The sequence below is a fragment of the Taeniopygia guttata genome, chromosome 1A (genome assembly GCF_048771995.1).
Source record: "Taeniopygia guttata chromosome 1A, bTaeGut7.mat, whole genome shotgun sequence".
NCBI lineage: Eukaryota > Metazoa > Chordata > Aves > Passeriformes > Estrildidae > Taeniopygia > Taeniopygia guttata.
In genome coordinates, this window is record NC_133025.1 from 62638211 (window position 1) to 62657478 (window position 19268).

A 19268-nucleotide genomic window follows, 5' to 3' on the forward strand; every position below is an offset into this window, starting at 1 on the left:
AACAACTAATTCTCAGGGTCACTTTTCCTCCATGAGTCTTCACAGGGTCTGGCTACTAGATATCCCCAAGGCACCACACAAAGCACTAATGGGGGTCTCTGCCTTACAAACCAGTTGCAGAATACTCACAAGGTACTTTCCAATGCTACCCAACTGTTACACCTGTTTCATTTCCTCTTCGAAAAGACAAAAGCCCTACTCTGCCTAGTTTAAACACATTTCCTAAGTAGATCACACAAAGGAGAGAAAAAAAAAAATAAATGGGAATGTTAATAGTATTATCTCCACCTTTTGGAAACTAGAATTAGAAAATAAGAAAAAAAAAATGCACATTTTGCACTAAGTTTAAAACTTATTTTCACTTCCCTGTGTAGTGCCACTTTTCAGGAGCCATCTTTGCTCATAAGCAGCAGAAGAGATGTTATCTTAGTAAGAACAATCCACACACACAAAGCAAATCTTCCAGTTAAGAACACTGATTATGAAAAAAAAGCACCCAAAGGAGCCCCATTTTCCAAACTTACTATTCTCTCCTTCAGTAACGCTCCAGAAGCTCTTCCTAGACCTTGTCCCAGCAGTCAGGATGCAATTTCTGGGGGAGAGGGCTGAGCCCAGGCTCGGAGACCTCCCATGCAGGGCAGCACAAAGCAAACGAAGGGGAAGTTGTGCCGCAGTGCTCCGCTCTTAAAAACGAAACCATGGTCCCATCCGGAACTGAATTGTCTGTGTGCTGGTCCCTGCTGCAGAGACTGAAATAAACAGGAACACAAGTGCAGGAAACATGCAGCCCTGCAACTCCTGAAGCAGCAGAAAATGTTAAAAAGGTATGATCTTTTCTTGGATGGCATTGCCCAGCGTGACTGGGCCGCTCTGCCTCTGGGGTAACTCACAGAGCTTGTTTTGTTTGCAATAAAAAACTAGCCAAATGCAGACATCATCATGTTCCAATACATCTTTTCCTCATGCTCATTCAAGTATTTTATACAGCAGATCAGGACCACTCTACCTACCTGGCAGAAGGAGAAACCTAGAAAATGAATTCCTTTGTCCTCAGAGAGGAAGTTAACTACACCAGGGCCCAAAGCACTGATGCGAGACAAGAGTTATCTCCAGCAGGCAGTGCTGCTGCCCTTCCTCCCCTTTCACATCACTGATTAAAGAGGAACAACTCACTACAGAAACCACCTTCCCTGGACATTTTTTCCAGGTGTGAATTGCATTTATTAACACACCTATTTTCCTCCAAAACCTGATGTAGTGACCAGTGCATGGAGTATCCAGACCTCTGTAGAACAGCAGTAGCCAATCCTGTATGAGTTGCATTTGATTTCATGCCCATGATGCCTAAAGATTTTTGCTTTTTATATATTTTTCATGTATTTTTAGCTTTGCAGACTGTTAATACATGGTTATATAGTTCCTAGAATTTTCCTACCCTTTCTCATAGATTTTAGAGAAATAAGCAAACCCTTTTAACTTTCCTGAAATTCTGTTGAGTCTTATCCTCAAGAAGAGAGCCTGTAAAAAGGATATTTTGTTTTGCAACCAGAATTTGAGGAGACATCACAAGAAAATATGGCAAAGTCGTCCCTGAACCAGCTCCAAGGGGCTGACCCAGGGTAGGTGTTCCTGTTAAGTTCTCAAAGCACATCTCATGCACACCCCCCACCACAAACACCTGGCCCCCACATGAAAACAGCCACTGAAGAACAATTCAAGGATTCAACAGCAATAACAAGTTCTGATAATGCATTTTCCTGCTTCTCCACATGGCCCTGCTGCATTGGAGAGCCACTCTACACTCTCTGCACACCAGAGCAAAGGGAAGCTCACCATTCCTAAGTTCTTCCCACAGGTTTTTCCATTGAGAAAAAAAAATAGAAAACAGTGATCATTATTTGTTTATTTGAATAAATAGTACAGCTGTCCGAAACCATGCATAAACACTCCTGCTGTGAATTTTAGCAAACATAGCATTGCATTGCAACTTGCTTACAGTACACAACTCTTATCACTAAGATGGATGTCTCCAACATATGACAAGTCCAGAATTTTATCTGCAAGGCTGGTTTTTAGTAGTTAAAAATCCAGAATAAACACTGTTAAAAAAACAATATAAAATACTCTTAAAAAACACATTAATACTGAAAGCACTGTGGGGTGGGGAAAAGGAGTAAGAAATTCTTCAGGTTTAAATTGATTTTAAAAAAAATTTGCCACTGTCCGTTTTTCATCTCGAAAAACAGAATGCAGCTGAGGACTATCTGAGCTTTTTCAGTGGTAATACAGCTCACTGTAACCGAGTGTGTCAAGTAAATGCACCAAAAAGTCAAGTTGTATGGACTGGAAAAGACAGACATTCATTAAGTACTTACAAACATGGGAGCTTTAATGCTGCAGAGCATTCCAGATGAACTCAAAAGGATTCAGACTGGTACCCATATGCACAACCCCAGTAACACAAAGATACCATGAATAACATTTTTAACACTGACTCAGCTTTCTGAGAGGCAAAGAATTATGGTGCATGTGTCACAGAAAGGTGTGACATAGGTAGGCTTTCAGAGAAGCTTTACCTAATGGCTCCTCCTGGAAACTGACTGGGATGAAGCCACACTTCAGTCCAATCTGCCCTGCTCACAGATCTGGTTAACAATAAATAAATGTTTACAGAACAGTGAGCTGGCCAGACAGCCAGGAGCCAAGGAATGAAAAAAGGATTTTCCCTGTGCATCATCTACCCAAAAACAGGACCACAACAGAACAGGCTATGACCCCTGATCCAGGGAGCAGTCCTGGCTGACAGGGATATTAACAGAAGGAATGCTAAAGGAAACCCATGGTTGTAGCAAGGGGACTAGAAACACAGAATTCAACAAAATAGACACTATTTTATAACCTGTCATAACCTGCTCACCTCTGCTCATGTGCCCTGAAGATGCCAGCTCTATGATCCCACCTCAGAAACAGCCATTCCCCTTTCCAAAGCCACATCACCCTCACCCATCTCTTCTTTATCTTCTGTTTGCTTTTGACATTAATACTGCTTGCAATTTCAAAAACTGTACTCTCTGGAGGTCTTTCCCAGCAACTCAGAGAATATAAACAGAGCTGGCACCTCCACATCACCTGAAGGAATTGGGGTGGAATAACAACTCTAACAGACTTGCTACCTGCAAATAACCCTGTATTAAACTAAGTTTGAGAGACCTTTCAGCTCAGTGACCGTCCAGCTTCATGATACCTTTATTTCTCAGCACAATTTCCTTCACCTGCCAGGAGAGCTGCCCACCAGGCCTCAGCACCTGTGCAGGTCTCCTCTGTTGGTGCTGTGGTGGAATTCAGTGGCCCCATCTGAACTGCACATCTTTGTTCCAGACTCAGTATAAACAGCGAGAGGTCAGCTCCTTCCTAAAGTACAGGCATCCAAAGATTCCCCAGAGAGCCTGGCAGAGCAGAGGAGACCTGAATTTTTCATGCAAAGAAAGGGTAGCTACCTTCTTTTTCCAACTTTGTATTTTTTTTTAGAGGTGTGAGGGGAGGTAATCCAAGTAATCCAAATACTAGAACTCAGAATCCAAAAATACAAAGCAAAGAAGCAGAAGCTCATTTCTTTCCCTCTGAGATGAAAAACTGTTTGAGAGGGGAAGGAGAAAATCCTAATTGGAAAATTATACCATTCAAATAGCATGTTTCCTCTTGGATCTGAGCTCAAAGGCAAATAATGTTTGGTGTAAAAAAAAGAAATTGATTTTTAGGGAAAGAAGATGCTGACTTCCAACAGGACTCAAGTGAGCCCATGGAGGAGAGCAATTTTACCTGCTCTCCTTCAGGGCACTCTGCCTAGTGTTTCAGCCAAAGGAATGGCTGCCCATAAAACAACAGCTGCTGCTGTGATACATAAAATCAGCAATCAAATTTATCCTCTACGTGCTCAAAGAAAAAGGGTGATATTGAACACATATTCCACATACCATTTACTCTGGAAATGCCAATCCCATTTCCTCCACAAAGCTCTCCTCAAAAATCCACTCAGATGGCTCCTGTTCCAGCACATCCCCTCTGTTATTTCTGGAAGGACAGGGGGAAATGCACTAATCCAGCCTGTGCCTGTGTGACCAGTTCTGGACCAACCTGACTGAAGCTGCCTAACGAGTGACAGTGGCTCTAGCAACCAAATTTCTCCTAGAAAATCGATTAAATAAAAATTAGACATCAAAAGATTAGCTGGTCATCCCATTGCAAGTCTTATTCTGTGTAAACACTGAATGCAAGTAACACTGAGTAGAAAGAGGTGAACACAAAAAATGAAGCTTTTGCTATTAGCTTCAGACAGTGCCTATAATTCCCCTCAGCCCAACCCACCCAACAGAACACACAAACCCTTATTTAACAGAAAAGGCTCAGCTTTTAAATAAATCCCAATGGTGATTTTCTATTGTTAACACTCTAAGCCTGAAAAATCACGAAATGCTAGTTGCAACCAAGGAGTATGCAAAGAAAGTCACCTGCAGAAGCAAAGAATCTTGAGCCATGAGGAAAGTCTCATGTTTCCCCTGCTTATTAAAGTAGTTAGTGGTATATTTCCTTTTCCAAAAGAACATTTGTGGATTATAGCAAACAACAGATCTTCCTGGCAAAAGTGTGAAATACCTATACATTTTCAAGTGATCTAGAGAATATACATACATCATTTTTAGCAGGATTGTCTTACAAACAGCTACAGAGAGAACACATCAGGTGTAGGAAGAATGCATGAAATGCATAGCATAAGGCATAATGGGAGCATGCAGAGGGTGTGTTTATTGTAACTTCTGCCTGGGGAGGTTGAAGGATGAAGAGACCTCAGCAGCTTCTAGGATCACTCAACGTTCTTGTACTTGGTGAACAGGTTGTACAGAACCCTGAGTGTAGACTTCAGGTCCAAGTTGACAACATCTGTGGAAGAAAAGGAGAAATCCTTGATTTGCATTGTGTTTTCCCTCATTTGTCCTGGCAAGGACAGAAGTCCCCACATCTCTGAGCTGATGGAATCGTGAATTAAAAAAAAAAAATCTACGGAGTTCTGATTTCCCCAAGCCTTTTTAATGTCCCACACAATGTGCTTCAACAGAAGGTAATTCCCTTCCCCAGCTAAAATTTGCTACAGAGAAAGTCTGCTTCTGTCAGAGACCTGGGATAAAGGCTTTGGGAAACACTCCTGATGACTTCCCTGGCCACAGAAGTACTGAACCACATCCACAGGTCTGCAATGATATGAATTAACAAAGTTTGAATCCTTAACAGACTCCGAACTTTTTATTATTTAATAACTCTTCTTATCATGCTAAGCCAGGGAACAAGTCTGGAACAGCTCTCAAGAAGAAGCTTTCCTGCTAGCACCTCTCCACCTATACTACAATAAAATGCCAAGAATGCAGGGATTCTGGGGGGGAGGCACAGCACAGAGAAGGCTGAAGAGGTAGAAAGTTTGGATAGAACACATCAGAAATTAGTGGGAAGAAGCAAAAAATATGCAGTGAACAACACATATGGAAGCAAAAGTGAGGAAGAACATATAAAAAAAATCATCAGAAGTCCTAGGAAGACAGCAAACTGTTAAAAAACCAAGCACAATTAAGGTGAGGTCCAAGGGAAACCCCCACTGTCTGCTTAGAAGACTCATTGCCAGGACCGCTCCACCCTTCCCTCCCAGCCCACTCTAACCCCCACAATTCATCTCGTATTTTTAGTAATCTCTCAAACACTATTTCTACCCTTTTTCCCCCAATAATTTACATATTACATTTATAATTTTCAGTTCGCATTTGCAGGAGAATCTTCTCCTGCCCCAAAGAAAGATCCTAATTGCTGTGAAGTCATGCATCCTGAAAAAAGAAATGCCCTACTGGAATAACTGAAATACAAAACTAATAATTTTTCCTGGTATCATAGGAAGTTGATACTCAAAACAAGCCAATCCAATTCAAAATGTAAACTTAACATTGAATGTTTTCTTAATTTTTTTTTTCTTTTTTTCCATCTTCCAGTTCTGGAAATTCCATCTCCATTCCTTGACAATGCAGACCAATGGTTAATAACCACTGTTGCAAAAGTTATACTATAATTCCAGTTTGCCATTTTCCTAACTTTCAGACCCTGTTATGTCTTTTACATTAAAGACTACAGAGTGTACAGTGCATCCTCCCTGTGTAGGCAACTGCAGTGTTCCTTATTGAGCTGTGTCTAACAGGTATTTCCAAGAATAAGCATATTCTCAGCCTCCGGCTGCTTATAATAGGATAAAACACGCACAGCCATAACATTACCAACAACAACTATTAAAATGTTAACTGAAAGTGGCAATACACTCTAAAAGTAGCCCAAAATATTCCATTAATTTAAAACTTTCATGGTCCATAACAACCTCATTAGAGGATACTACATTAATCCATTACATCGTAGCTCTGGTGCAATAACTCAGCACCAAGTTCTCCTGCTGGCCCAATCCACTGAATTTGGCTGGAAGAACAGAGAAGAGGAGATGACCTCTATGGTGCTATTTTTGCTTACACCTGCACACAGACACACTACAAGATCTAACAGGACCTGTTCCTTGCAAGCACTGCAGAAAGCATAGGGATAAAAATGATGTTCTGCTCTAGACAACATTTTTCTCTAAATCCTACAACTAATTGAACTGGTTGGACAGCCAGGCCCACCACCTCAAATCCTGAGGGCAGTTTTGGAAATCTCACATCAGAAAAGACATGGAGGGGCTGGAGCGTGTCCAGAGAAGGGAATGGAGCTGGGGAAGGGGCTGAGGGAGCTGGAGGGCCTCAGCTTGGAGAAAAGGAGGCTCAGGGGGCCCTTCTGGCTTTGCACAGCTCCTGACAGGAGGGGACAGCCATGGAGGGGTCAGGCTCTGCTGCCAGGGAACAGGACAAAATGAGAGGAAACAGTCTCAAGTTATATCAGGGCAGGTTTTCCCAACTGGGTATTGGGAAAATTTCTTCAGCAAAATGGTTGTCAAGCATCAAAGCAGGCTGCCCAGGGAAGTGGTGCAGTCCCCATCCCTGGAGGAATTTAGAAGCTGTGTAGACGTGGCACTCGGGGATGTGGCTTAGAGGTGAACATGATGGTGCTGGGTTAATGCTTGAACTCAATGGTCTTAGAGGTCTTTTCCAACCTTAACAATTTTATGATTCTAATCCCAGAGGCATTTACTACCCAATTCATACTAAAGAACATGGATTCACCTGACAGCTTTCCCAGCCTATTGATGAACAAACAATGGATCAGAATATGGCATTAACAGAACTATACACAGAATTCTTTTGCAGAGCTTCAGATTCTCTGTCAAAATGAATTACTGCTCTGTGAAACACATATTGCAATACAGGACTGGCAAGAATTTACAAATGACACTGCAGTGAAGCCACTCCCAAGATGTGACTGTCCTCTCCAAGGGAGCAGTTTTTCAGGAGCCACAGTCACAGACTCATGAGCACACTCACTCCAACAGCTGGGAACTGCTGGGAGTGGCCACACACAGAGAAGAGGAAGGAAAAATCACCAGAGATGGTACATCTTGCAGCAGCAATAAGCAAAAAAAAAAGAAAAAAAAAAAAAAAAAAAAAAAAGAATGTTGTACAAGCTAATTTGGCTCTCCAGCTTTTTTAATTACATTTTCAATCAATAAAACACTTAAAAGCATATTTTGCTCCTTATTGAATCTCCACAAGCAAGATCTGCTACAGTGTTTTACCATTCATGATAGTGTAAGGATGTAAGAGCCTTATGAAAAGGTAACCTCTTCTAGTTTTCATCATTTTTTTCAGAATTCTCAGCATTCTTCAGGAACACTTACCATCCCAGGTTATAACAACATACTGACAGCATATATAAGCCATTTAATACTGTCTTTTGCCTTTTTCCCCCTCTATAACCACCTCCACTGTTTGTTAATCTATTTACTATCATCACTTTCTCTCCTGTTAAGTCAGACCAAATGCTTCTTGGAGAATCCTCATTTTCCTTTGTTCTGCAGAAGCTTGTGACACATACACAGTGTGTAACACCAGGAATAAAAATTGCTCATTTAGCAGTCAAACTTTTAATTCCTCTTTTTATCCCCAGTGCAAGGAACAATGCAGACCTCATCAATAATTAAAGTTCTGAGACTTAAAGGGAAAACTTGGGTTTTACACGTCTTAGTTCTGACTTCCACACCCACATGTGGAAGATCAAGATTGTTTGCTACCAGTTCTCCTAAAAAAAACCTTAAAGCCTTCCAGTTATCTGTCACTGAAATCCAATCACAGGAGTCCAGACTAGCACCAGCTGTAAGAATTACAAGAATTGGACCATGAAAAGCTTTCTGCTTGGATTGTTATTGAAAACACCAGCTGAATTTATCATGTAGCACAGAACAGCTCTTGAAGGACTCACTAAAGCTCCACTTGGACACCTCAGTGAATCTGTTCCAGACAAGAAGCATGGGCAGGGTATACCCCAGGCAGAGACAGTGAATCCTTTGGAAAACTCTCAAGGAGCCCATTCGCAGCTCCACTTCATGGTACTATTGCTACTGCGAATAGAATGTACTTGAAATACACCTGCTCTGATAACTTTATGCACAGTTTAAAGCCACGTCCATACCTTCAGGGCGAGCTTTTGGCTTCTTCAGGCCTCCATCTTGCATCAGCTCAAAAGCAAAAGAAACATTGTGCACCTGAAAGAGGTGAAGGGTTTAGAATCTCAGAGTTACACAGGCATCAAAAGCCTTTAATCAATTTTTTTTAGGTGCTTTAATCTCTCCAGACTTGATAATTCTATTTAAATCAATATGAAACATTTACATGGTTAAGCACAGGAGAACCATGTGACAGCAGTTCCTGGGTAGGCTGTGCAGAGAACCTGCAAAATAAACTAAGCACAGCTGTACATAAAGAGCTTCTGAACAAGCCCCCAGAGGTCACACAGGAGCATAAATTCAGAGGAAAGAAATTGGTAAAAAGGGAAAGCAAATGCAAGTAGGCGTCTTCATTTAATCTCTCCTTTGAGGAATAAAAATTACAAAGATATCTGTACACCAGATTTCTTGTCCATGCTTACTGAAATTTAGGCAAGGTAATTAACATTATGAATTCTGTGCAGTTTTGTCACTGTACATGACAGTTCTGGAGATACATAGCTTATTACTCAGGACTTTATTTATAATCTCTTTTTACCTGCTGCAGTTCCTCCTCATTTGTTGTGACAAAACCAATCACTTTCAACGTGGTGTTTTTCCCCCCAAAACACAGAGCCTACCTTTCCTTCTTCAATTTACAAATCCTCATTCCTCAAGGCTGAGTTTCCACACAAAACCACACTGTGACTTCAGCAATACTGGGTAATCTTTATGAATTCCGACCATTAATAATAAAACTGTAAGCAGATGCTGGTACAACTCAGCACCCTGCATTTCTACAAGAGCAAAAATTGAAGATAACAGGACAAAGAAGCAAGAGAAAGCTATAAAGGATGTGTGAGGTGTAATAGAGAACCATCCCTCCCAGAGATGTACCTCTGCTGAGGGGTTGACAGCACAACCTGTGCAGGAGTCGTTATGAAAACCCCATTTTAAACAGCACCCACAAAGCATTCCATCTTTTAACTTCAGCCAATGTTTCCACTTCTAACCTAGCCTCCCCTCCTGCTGCAGCTCGGCCAGCATAAATCCTATCCTCTGCCCTGCAGACCCTGGCAAATTGAAAAACAGGGGACACTTGCAGGACTGCAGCAGGACCAGGCTCAGGGAATTCTGACAGACCATCACCATATATACACAGATGCATGTGCAGGTCTGGGAACAACTGCAGACAGAAGCAACTTCGGGTTGTGACAAAACACAGCCCAAACTCTTTTGTCATTGTGAGCATAAGGAGGGACCCAGGACAATGGAGCAAGAGACCCACACACAAGAACGCTTCAGGCACTACTACATTCTCAAAAATGACTGTGATCATGCAAAGTGCTATACAGTACAGAGCACTCATTATTGTATTTATCCATCCTGGATATTTGTGAGCTTTATGTGTTGTCTGAATCCAGGAACAGAATACCTTTCTTCCTCAACTACAAGGAATTTACTCATTCATTTCACAATTTTTACTGTTTTAACCATCAAATGCCACAGCCTCTTTGCTAGATCTCCTGAAGAAAATACATCGGCTTCTGTTTCACCTGGCACAAAGAGAAAAGATAAAAAAATTGGGGGGAAAAAAAAAAGTGATAATAATGCAGAAAGAACATAACCTGGAGTTTCCACCCACCTTTTGATCAAAACTTTCAGGTGTTAAGTAGAAGTTGTGAAGTGGGACAAAATAGTCCTCAAGGAGACCCATGAGCAAAACCAAGTAAACACCATCTGCAAACTAAAGAAAAATATGAGGAGAAAGCATCTGTTTGTAAATCAGCATTCATAAGCAAGAACAAAGAATGCTTGGCCCAAATTATATATTCTGATTTTTTTGTTTGTTTGTTTGTTTTGCTAGCACAGAAGTGTGAGATGGTTCAGGAGTCTGTTCTTGCTTTCCTCATATTCATTTAATTTCCTTGAGGAATCCTGCCAACTTCACAGCAGTAGTTAAAAAAAACCCCAAACTTCCTGGGGCACGTTATATACCCCCAGTCCTACTGCTACAATATCTGGTCATTTCAATCACAATCCCTCTTAAGTTGTGTGTGTTAGACATTTGAATCTTTGCCCTCAATCAAAACTTGAAAATAAGTCTCCCCTGTCACAGATACGAAGCTGATTTTCATGAAAGAACTTTTCCACCCAAGTCAAAATAGACTGTTTATGGTTTCAGCAAATACAAAATAAAATCCTACATATTTTCAGCCACTCTGATCAGTGCTCCTACCAGACCAGATGGCTACTGACTGGGTAAGGGAGATAATGTTATGCAGTTCTAAGACTTCCCACTTGTGATCCTGCTATGTCGCATGTGACATCCTCTAAAATATAAATTCTTGGGTACCCCTAAGGCATGAAGCAACAATTTCTTGTGACAGATCAGATCCAGTGGTCCATTTATTTCAGCAAAGCCGTAAAATAGAAGTGAATTAATGGCTGGTTCAAATGAATTACCCATATACCTGGTGTAATTCTCTGCTTATCATTTTGCAGAGACAAGATAACCACCTCTCACAGCTCAGTAAACTCTAGAAATAAGATCTGCTTCTGCTTAGCCAAGCCCCTGTCTGAAAATCTGCAATTTACACAGATTACATCCAAGAAGACAAAGCCTCCTACCTGGGTTTCCAACTCCGTCACTTCCAAATTCAGTTTATTCAAGTGTTTGTTCACAAAGGTGATCAGAGACTATAAAAAAAACCAGCAGAAACAGCGATGTCAGACACTACACTCAGTGCTGATGTGAAAGGGTTAACATAACCTTTAAAGACATTTTTAAAAACACAATGGGCATGTTTGCTGCCTGCTTTTGCACCAATAAGTACACGGTTTGTTGCACCAGATGCCAGAATTCAGCAGATGGAGCTGTTCCATGCAGCTTTGCCGGCACATCAAGCAAACCTCAGTGGCCTGGGAAAACACAGCAAGGACACCAGTGCCTGAAGATGAAGTGAACAGTAGGTGCATTTACTGTCCCCATTCATTTTTTTCAGGTTCTTGAAGGTGCCAACAGCACAGTGGTGTGCACACAACTCTGTTCCCAGAGGGATGTGTGCAGTCAGCACACGGGTTACAGCCAGGATGTAACCCAGGTCTGGGATTTCTATTCCAGATGCAAATCCTGCCTCTACAAACCAGACCTGTGCTAATGGATTAAAGCACAGAGACCTGTCAGCCCACTTACAGAAGAGCAGAATGTTACCACTTTTATTGTGTGGAAAGAGTTAAGTTAGTTCTTTATCCACTTAAAAGGACTTTTCTAAAAGACATTTTAGGCTGGAAAGATAAAAAACTTCCTGAGACTTCAAAGCATTATTTTAAAAGCACACATCCTTTCTTTCACACAAAGGGGAGGGACAACTTAAAACACTGATCTTCACATACTGCTCTCCTAATAAGCAGCTTAACAGCCTGGCTGGAACTATCTGATGGAACTACATGGAGTCTCTTATACATTCCCTCATAGCAGCAAGAGCTGGCAGAGAGAGATAAAACAGCTACATTACCCCTCTGCTCTAACACAAAACCATGTCAAAAATACATCCGGATAGACATGTTGTGCAGTGATGCTCAGCCTTAAAGGACAAACCAAGGGACCATAAGAATAAGTGCTTAGCACCTGGGCAAAAGCAGCTCTTTTGTAAAAGCTTTGTATTCAGCAAACTTCTTTATGGGTGAATCACATTTTAATGTTTGGAAAACATCTCCTGGCTCTGACACAGTGATCCTTGGGGATAAACACCCTTTATACTACTTCAAATTCCTCTTCTATTATTTGCTGGATGCTTCTGAATTTCTTTTCAAAAGCAAAAAAAAAAAAAAGCAGCGTGGAAAATAAAGCTAGGATTTTACTTTTTACCTTTTTGACTACGCTGAGCTTGTCCGGTGCGTGATCAAAAAGAGTGTCAAAGGCATCACGCTCTGGTTTGGGGAAAAAAAAATTAAAATCAGAACACCTCCAATAGCACAAGTGTGGAAAGCAGGTTTCCTGTCCATAACCTAAACGTTTTTTTTTCCTCAGAAAGTCATGTAACAGAGACCCAAGCTAAAAGTCAGCACCCTCTTTTGGTGTCTGGCTATATGCCAGAGCAAACTGCCCTGGGAATTTTAGCGGTAACTGAAAATAACCATATTCACCAATTTCCCTTTTCCGCCATTCAAAATTGGTACACAAAATATGTGGGTGAAAGAAAAATTAAAATGAAACACCAGTGCTGACTATACCCCAATCCTAACTTGAACAGCTATGGTTGCATCCACATGCAGTGTCAAATTCAGACATTAATTTGGTTAATTTAAAATTGCTGGTAGTACCCCTGACATCCGTACAGCTTAGAACTGAACTCAAGTGAATTCTGATTCAGCAGTGTATGAAGAGCAAAGCCTACAGACAGCATAAAGATTTAAATTATGTTTCTACCTTCAAAGCACTGTCTATCAATGCCTAATCAAATCTGTTTTCAACATAGTTTTTAACAGTTTTTCCATGATCAAATACTTTTTATTTACAGAACACATTTTAATAGTTTTCTACTGTCAAATAAAGAAACACTTATTATCTAAATCCTTTTGTATCTGAAGATACATTATTTTGCCCCTGACATTATTTATTTTCCAGTGCCTTATTAATATTTAATGCAGATACACTGCAAGAGGAGAAATTATAATTTTGACATATTATAATGGGCAAATAAAGAAAATAAATTACTTCTTTTCATCCTTTACAGGAGCATACATATTAAAATGAGAAATAACTTAATACCACTAAAATATAAATGCAAATCTCTTGGCAGCAACACCAAAAGAAATGGGCTTTGTTTAGAAGACCAGACATACACTTGGTAAGGCCTAAACTTCAAAGTCTAGAAAATACAAAGGAGATAAGATTCTCCATGCAAAGGAATTAGATCTGGTCCTACCCATTATCCTCCACATCTTCATGGAGTAACAAAACCTGCCCCCACAACACATTCCAACCTCATGGAATTGCTCAACCCATTGTCTTGTTCTGCTGAATGAAAAAATGACCAAATTTCTGTGCCTGACACAAATCAAACAAAAAAAAAAAAGTTTATTACTTACCAAATCTTCCCATCATCATCCTGCAAGTCAGAGAAACCAAGAACATGAACTTAGTGAACAATCAATCAGTTTAGGAAGACAAGAGAATGGCCCTAAAAAGGAGTTGTCCTTCAATAAGCAGAGGGCAAACAACTTGTGCAAACTCAAGGGTCTGAGCACATCTCAGACCAGACCCAACATGCTGCAGGAAAGCCCCCAGCAAAGCACCAGTGATGTCAGGGAAATCCATTTGAAATTAATGGAAATGCTTAATTACATTCTGCACACAATTATGACTTCTTAGCCACACTTTTTATGATGAAGGGTGAATGACTAAAAGTGCTTGTGTATTTTCACAAATATAATCTAAACCACACACCTTACAAGAAGCAAAGCCATCTATCTCACTCTGTTTCCTCTGAAGAAAACACATTCTGTGTGAATATGATGTAAATAAAACTGCCACATATGAAATACATACATAGCCAGTGATATCATCAGACATATGCAGATGTTAATCAGCTGAGAATCAGGCCCTGATTTGCACAGAGGAATTGGAAAGTATTCAGTGAATGTTGGACTCTGCTGATTGCTGCATTTTCCATAGGTGTACTTGTGCCTGGATATGCAACACATTAAGCAGTAACCTTTTAATAATCTGTAATATTAATTAGCCCAATAAAATATATATATAAACACCAATGCAAATCTGCAAACATCTTTTTTGCTAAAAATTGTCCAAGCCCCAGCCTGCAGATCACATCTTGCAAACCACATCTGGAGGAGAGTACAAGCTCACTTCATTGTTCAAGGGCACAGGACAGAGAGAAGGAATTTTGGCCCACAAACCTGAGCCAGAGCTCTGATCCTCCAAAAACCACTATGAGATCTTTAATGTCCACACAGAGACATTATGATCTCATTTCTGAGCGCTTCCATCTGAAAGATCTTCCCCACTAAGCACCACATGGTGCTCCATTTGTCTTCAAAGCCATGGGAAGCTGAGCCAACTCTACAGGGAGCCAATACTCTGATAAACTGAGGGAGGGCTCATGTAAGCCCCTCTTAGAAAAGCTGCCTTCAGGCCATGTGAAGGAAAACCTCAGCTTTCAGCTGAAGCCAAAATCCATGTCTAGCCTACTCCTTATAAAAAGGACTGTAAAAACATACAGCAAAGTAAGCTGGTAAAAAAAAATGGAGAAGGAAGAGGTTTATTTATTTATTTTTGCTGAGCTCTTCCCTCCTTACAGTTTTAACTGTATCACTCCAGTTTGGAGAGCTATGTCGAAGAATTGCCTTTCTTCAAATTAATTCTCCCCCAAAATATCTACATTAGCCCTTCACTTAATAGAGAAAATAGCACTAAGCAGAAAGCAGATATATATATATAGCTACATCCAGTAGGCAGGGGGAAAAAATGGCTCACAAAAGTAACTTTTGTGTGTTTTGGGAATTTAAAAGCTTCTAAGACACAAGAATTTCCAGAGGACACTTCACCCTTGTAGCGTATTTTCAGAGACCAAGTCAATTACATGTAGTTAAAAAAGCACCACATGAAAGGACTTCATTAATTTAGCAAGGATAAGGGATGATTAAACTTCTATCTCATGCTTAGAAATGGTCTCACATCCTGCACAGAAGCATTTTGTGCTTACTCTGTCGTGGTCGTCAGCTCCTCTGAAACATGAGTGGTCTGAAGGAGGCCTTCACGTTTCTGGAAAGGAAGATGGAATTAGCAAAGGAGAAGCTCACCAGAGGCTCATTCAGCATCTTTCAGAGCACCAGAGGACAGAAGTGGATGAATTCACTAAGTTTCACAGAGGCAGAAGTGAAACAGCCGACACAGGAGGATTCACCCCCAGAACAGTGGCATTGATCAGGCTGACAGCCAAAGGGATGTTTGGGACATGTATTTACACCTATATTTGCAGCTAACTGCCTCACTGACAATCCTCCTCCTCAGACCACAGTCAACAGCATGCCTGGAACACAATTTAGAGTTTGTCAGCCCCACCTTAGATCCCCGCAGGGCAGCTGGTCACATCACGGTGCCAGGCAGCAGCTTGGCACATCTGCCACCCTGACTCTTCTGGGACAGAAATGACACAGAGGGCTGCTCCCACACCAGGGCTGCTCCCACACCAGGGCTGCCACAGCTCTCCAGGATAGGGCCTGGCACCGGGGCCACTGCCACACACCTGACAGGGACACACACATCCTCCAAGGAAACACAGGGAGCACAGAAAGCTCAGCTAATGATTTCACAATGAACAGTACCTCCCCAATACCAGGTTATCTCTTCTTAGCATAATCTTCTGCATGAATAAGGAGTCTCTACTACAGAGAAATAGTATGTGTTGAGAGAGTTTCAAAATACCTCAGAGGGTGGAAGTGCTTTCACAGAGTGAAAATCTTGCTTAGCATCTCCATGGGTTCCTTTCAAAACTATGTCTGAATGGTGGAATTTTTTTCCTCCCTTCTCTGTGCTCCAAAAGCTGACAGAAAGAGCTCAAATCTCAGCAGCCATCTAGGAACCAGGTCTGTCAGAATGACTTAGGGGAGGGTTAAGGGAAACAAACCCCCCAGGCACAAGCTCTGTACATCTTTACCATCTCAATCGTTTTCACCAGATGAACTTCAAGCAAGAACTTACTAGGGAGAACAGCCTTGAGGAGAAACACATCCTTCCCTAGAAGCAGTTTGAGAAATGAAATCTAAAAACCTGTAAGAGGAATTCCTGCCCTTCCACTCCCTGGTGAATGAAAGAAGGCAGGCAGAGCTGCTGGAAGGGAGGGAGCCTGGCTGGAGGCATGGGGGGGCCTGGGTTTTTGTGTTGCCAGCTGGCCACGTCTTCACAGCCCTCACTTCCCTATCTCACTCCTATCTCATCCTGCTCCCCCCAGGGAGCCATGGGAACTTCGCCAGGAGCTTTGGGGGAAAAGCCAGCATGACAGCATGGATGGAAAAATAAGGAGGTATCTGACAGGGCAGTGTTTTCCTGCACACAAAACAATGCTGTCTTTATTCCATCCCACCACGTCTCTGCTTTATTAACGCAGGGCTCGGGACCTTCCAGGCACCCTGAACCCCAGGGAGAGGATGGTGCAACCTGTGAACAAAACCTCAGTAAGTGATGAGCAGTGCTCCAAGTGCCTGGTAAGAAAGAGGAATGGATTTTAGCACTGGCTGCCCAGCTGGTGGAAAAGGAAACACTGCCCAGGCAGCTGAGCATGCTGCTCTCACAGCAAGCCTACGTGTCCTGACCTTGCAATCCAAAAGCAAATGCCATTCCTTGATAAAATGTTGATTCCTTCCACCACTGGCACCAGACACATTTATTCTTCATTCTGCCTTGACTATGACCTTTCAGTCTGCAACTCAGACTAAAAGGGAATTACTGTCAAAATACCCCAGATCTCCCAGCAGCACCGAGGTGGGACATGCTGCAATTTTAAGAATGAGGCTGAAGCAAGCTAAGCATAAAAGATGGCAATTCCTGAGCCATGCAAAACTAACCAATACAGCGAGCCTTAAGGACACTTTTCCCAGTTCATTCTGAGATTTTTTTTTGTTTTGTTTTCCTGAATTAGGGTATCTCTTCACCATGCAACCTTACATTTAGAATAGCAGGCAGTCAAATCAGCTGGAAAATCTCAGCATTTTCAGTCCTCACTGGAAGCACCACCAAAACCAACAGAGTTTCTCTCCTCCCTGCCCACACTGTGGAGGGCTGGAATGACAGGCATATGCTGAGTGGCACCAGCATTAAATCATGTATCACCCTAGACTCTTAGCACTTAGAGTTGCTCACAGGATTTTAACTAGAAAGCCCACCTTAAACCTTGCTCTGCCAGGACCCTTCTTAAATAACTTGAGCATACATTGCCATGGCTCCCCAGTTTCCTATTTCAGACAAAGAAACCAGCAAGAAAACTAATTTTAGAGGCTGATTTCAAAAAGGCTTTCAAGTTACTTCCAAGTAACTGTTTCAGGAACTCTGCTCTTGAGAGGGGCTATGTCATGGAGGCCATTATGAAATAATAAAAAAATAAGTGGTTTTCTGCTGGGTTGGTCTCGTAGTTGTTCCACATAATATGGAAAGATTAGATAGATTAGATAGATAGATAGCTAAAGGTTCTTCCTGCCAAAGAAGGTAAAACAGAAAGTAATTTCTAAAATGCTCATGGGTTTCTGAGCAAACTAACAGTACAGGACCAAAAAAGGATAGTGCATTGTTTGACAGACCCAGATTGAGAAATAGCTGTAGTTCAATCTCTAAATCAATTATTTTTAATTAAAAAAACCCCAACATATCTGTCACCTCAAGACGGAGAACACCGTTACTTAAATATAAAGCAAAATGAAGCTCATCTAATCAACCACCCTGCCTCTTGTAAGGGGATCCAGGTGTGCAAAACAGGGTGTGGGATCACTTTATCTTCTTCATTCTTGATAGCAAACTCAGCTATAACAGTAAATGGCACTTGCAGAGCAGAGTGGCAGCTGGAACACATCTGCCTGCTGGGAGAAAAACTGGGTTCCCATGGAAAGCTTTCACTGGGATAGAAGGCAAGGAAAAAGAAGAGGTAAAGATGCTTGAAAGTAGAGCCTTAGTAGAGGGAAAGGCTGACACAAAGCAGAGAAAGGAATAACCAGAGCAGTATCTAGGGCAGGGGGGAAGCAGTCAGGGCTCCTTAGGTCAGATCTCTGCCCCATATCTAAGGAAAGCTAACAAAAACACAGGACTGTGAAAGAAATGATGAAAGCCTATCAGGCACGCCAAGGAAAACAAGGTGGCTAAGTCTGCACATGAAGTCATCAGGGAAAAACAACACTGCTAACAGGCAATCCAGACTGGGGGGATTTTATGTGCTGGAACTCCTTCCTGTGCTGTTCAGCTTTCAATGGCTTCTCTGCAAAAAATGCATGGCCAAAAAGACCTGTACCAGGGTGGCAGAAATTACAAGCCCAATGCTCCCTTATACAAAATCCCATGGCACGCTTTGAGCTTGCTATCTGCAATTGCAAAGGGTGGCCCCAAACCTACTAAAAATGTGGTGTCCTTGGGGGGATCTCATTAAAGCACATGCAACCCAAAAACGCATTCCCAGGCATGGGGCTCACCAAACAAGTGGGACACACATTTTCTGAGCCACAAAATATGGGGTTCAATGGGTGGGAGCTGGTACTCACCCGCACAACCACCACCTGCACAGACACGTGCTCAGGCAGCCGGATGGGAGCTCGGAAATGCATGGCCAGAGCCACCAGAAGGTGCAGGATGGAAATCAAATTCTTGCCATGGATGGCTGCAGGGAAAAAGGAAAATGAAGACACTGAGGTGTTATTTTAAACCAACAGCTCCAGGGGCAAAAGGCAGTGAAAAATGCTTTTGGTCAACACAGTCTTTATATCCTTCTTCCTCTTTTTCCTGAATTACTAATCATTCCATTTACTAATGTAATTTCACAGGTAGCAAAGCCTAGATTAAGCCCTTCCTTTAAATATAATTTACAAGTCCCAACCCTCTCTGATCACAGAC

The 19268-nt window shown here is 41.8% G+C and overlaps 2 protein-coding genes across 11 annotated transcripts in view; both read right to left on the minus strand.

Moving 5' to 3' along the window:
- Nucleotides 1-1761, minus strand: part of PARVG (parvin gamma) — a 120540-nt gene extending 118779 nt beyond the window's left edge. For 6 of the 8 annotated variants that reach the window (XR_012053650.1, XR_012053652.1, XR_012053649.1 and 3 more), the window contains exon 1: nt 525-1761. The gene's annotated coding sequence lies outside the window, so the exon portion shown is untranslated. The remainder of the gene's footprint in view (nt 1-524) is intronic. The other 2 variants (XM_041713647.2, XM_012569265.5) reach the window with 2 other exon arrangements.
- A 127-nt stretch (nt 1762-1888) lies between these two features.
- PARVB (parvin beta) overlaps nt 1889-19268 on the minus strand; it is a 49355-nt gene continuing 31975 nt past the window's right edge. For all 3 annotated transcript variants that reach the window (XM_002190994.7, XM_072923697.1, XM_030263403.4), the window contains exons 6-13: nt 18920-19035; nt 15382-15440; nt 13748-13767; nt 12525-12586; nt 11285-11353; nt 10299-10400; nt 8641-8713; nt 1889-4938 (exon numbers count right to left, since the gene is read on the minus strand). In XM_002190994.7, the coding sequence (XP_002191030.2) occupies nt 4862-4938; nt 8641-8713; nt 10299-10400; nt 11285-11353; nt 12525-12586; nt 13748-13767; nt 15382-15440; nt 18920-19035 (578 nt within the window). In that variant the 3' untranslated portion in view covers nt 1889-4861. The remainder of the gene's footprint in view (nt 4939-8640; nt 8714-10298; nt 10401-11284; nt 11354-12524; nt 12587-13747; nt 13768-15381; nt 15441-18919; nt 19036-19268) is intronic.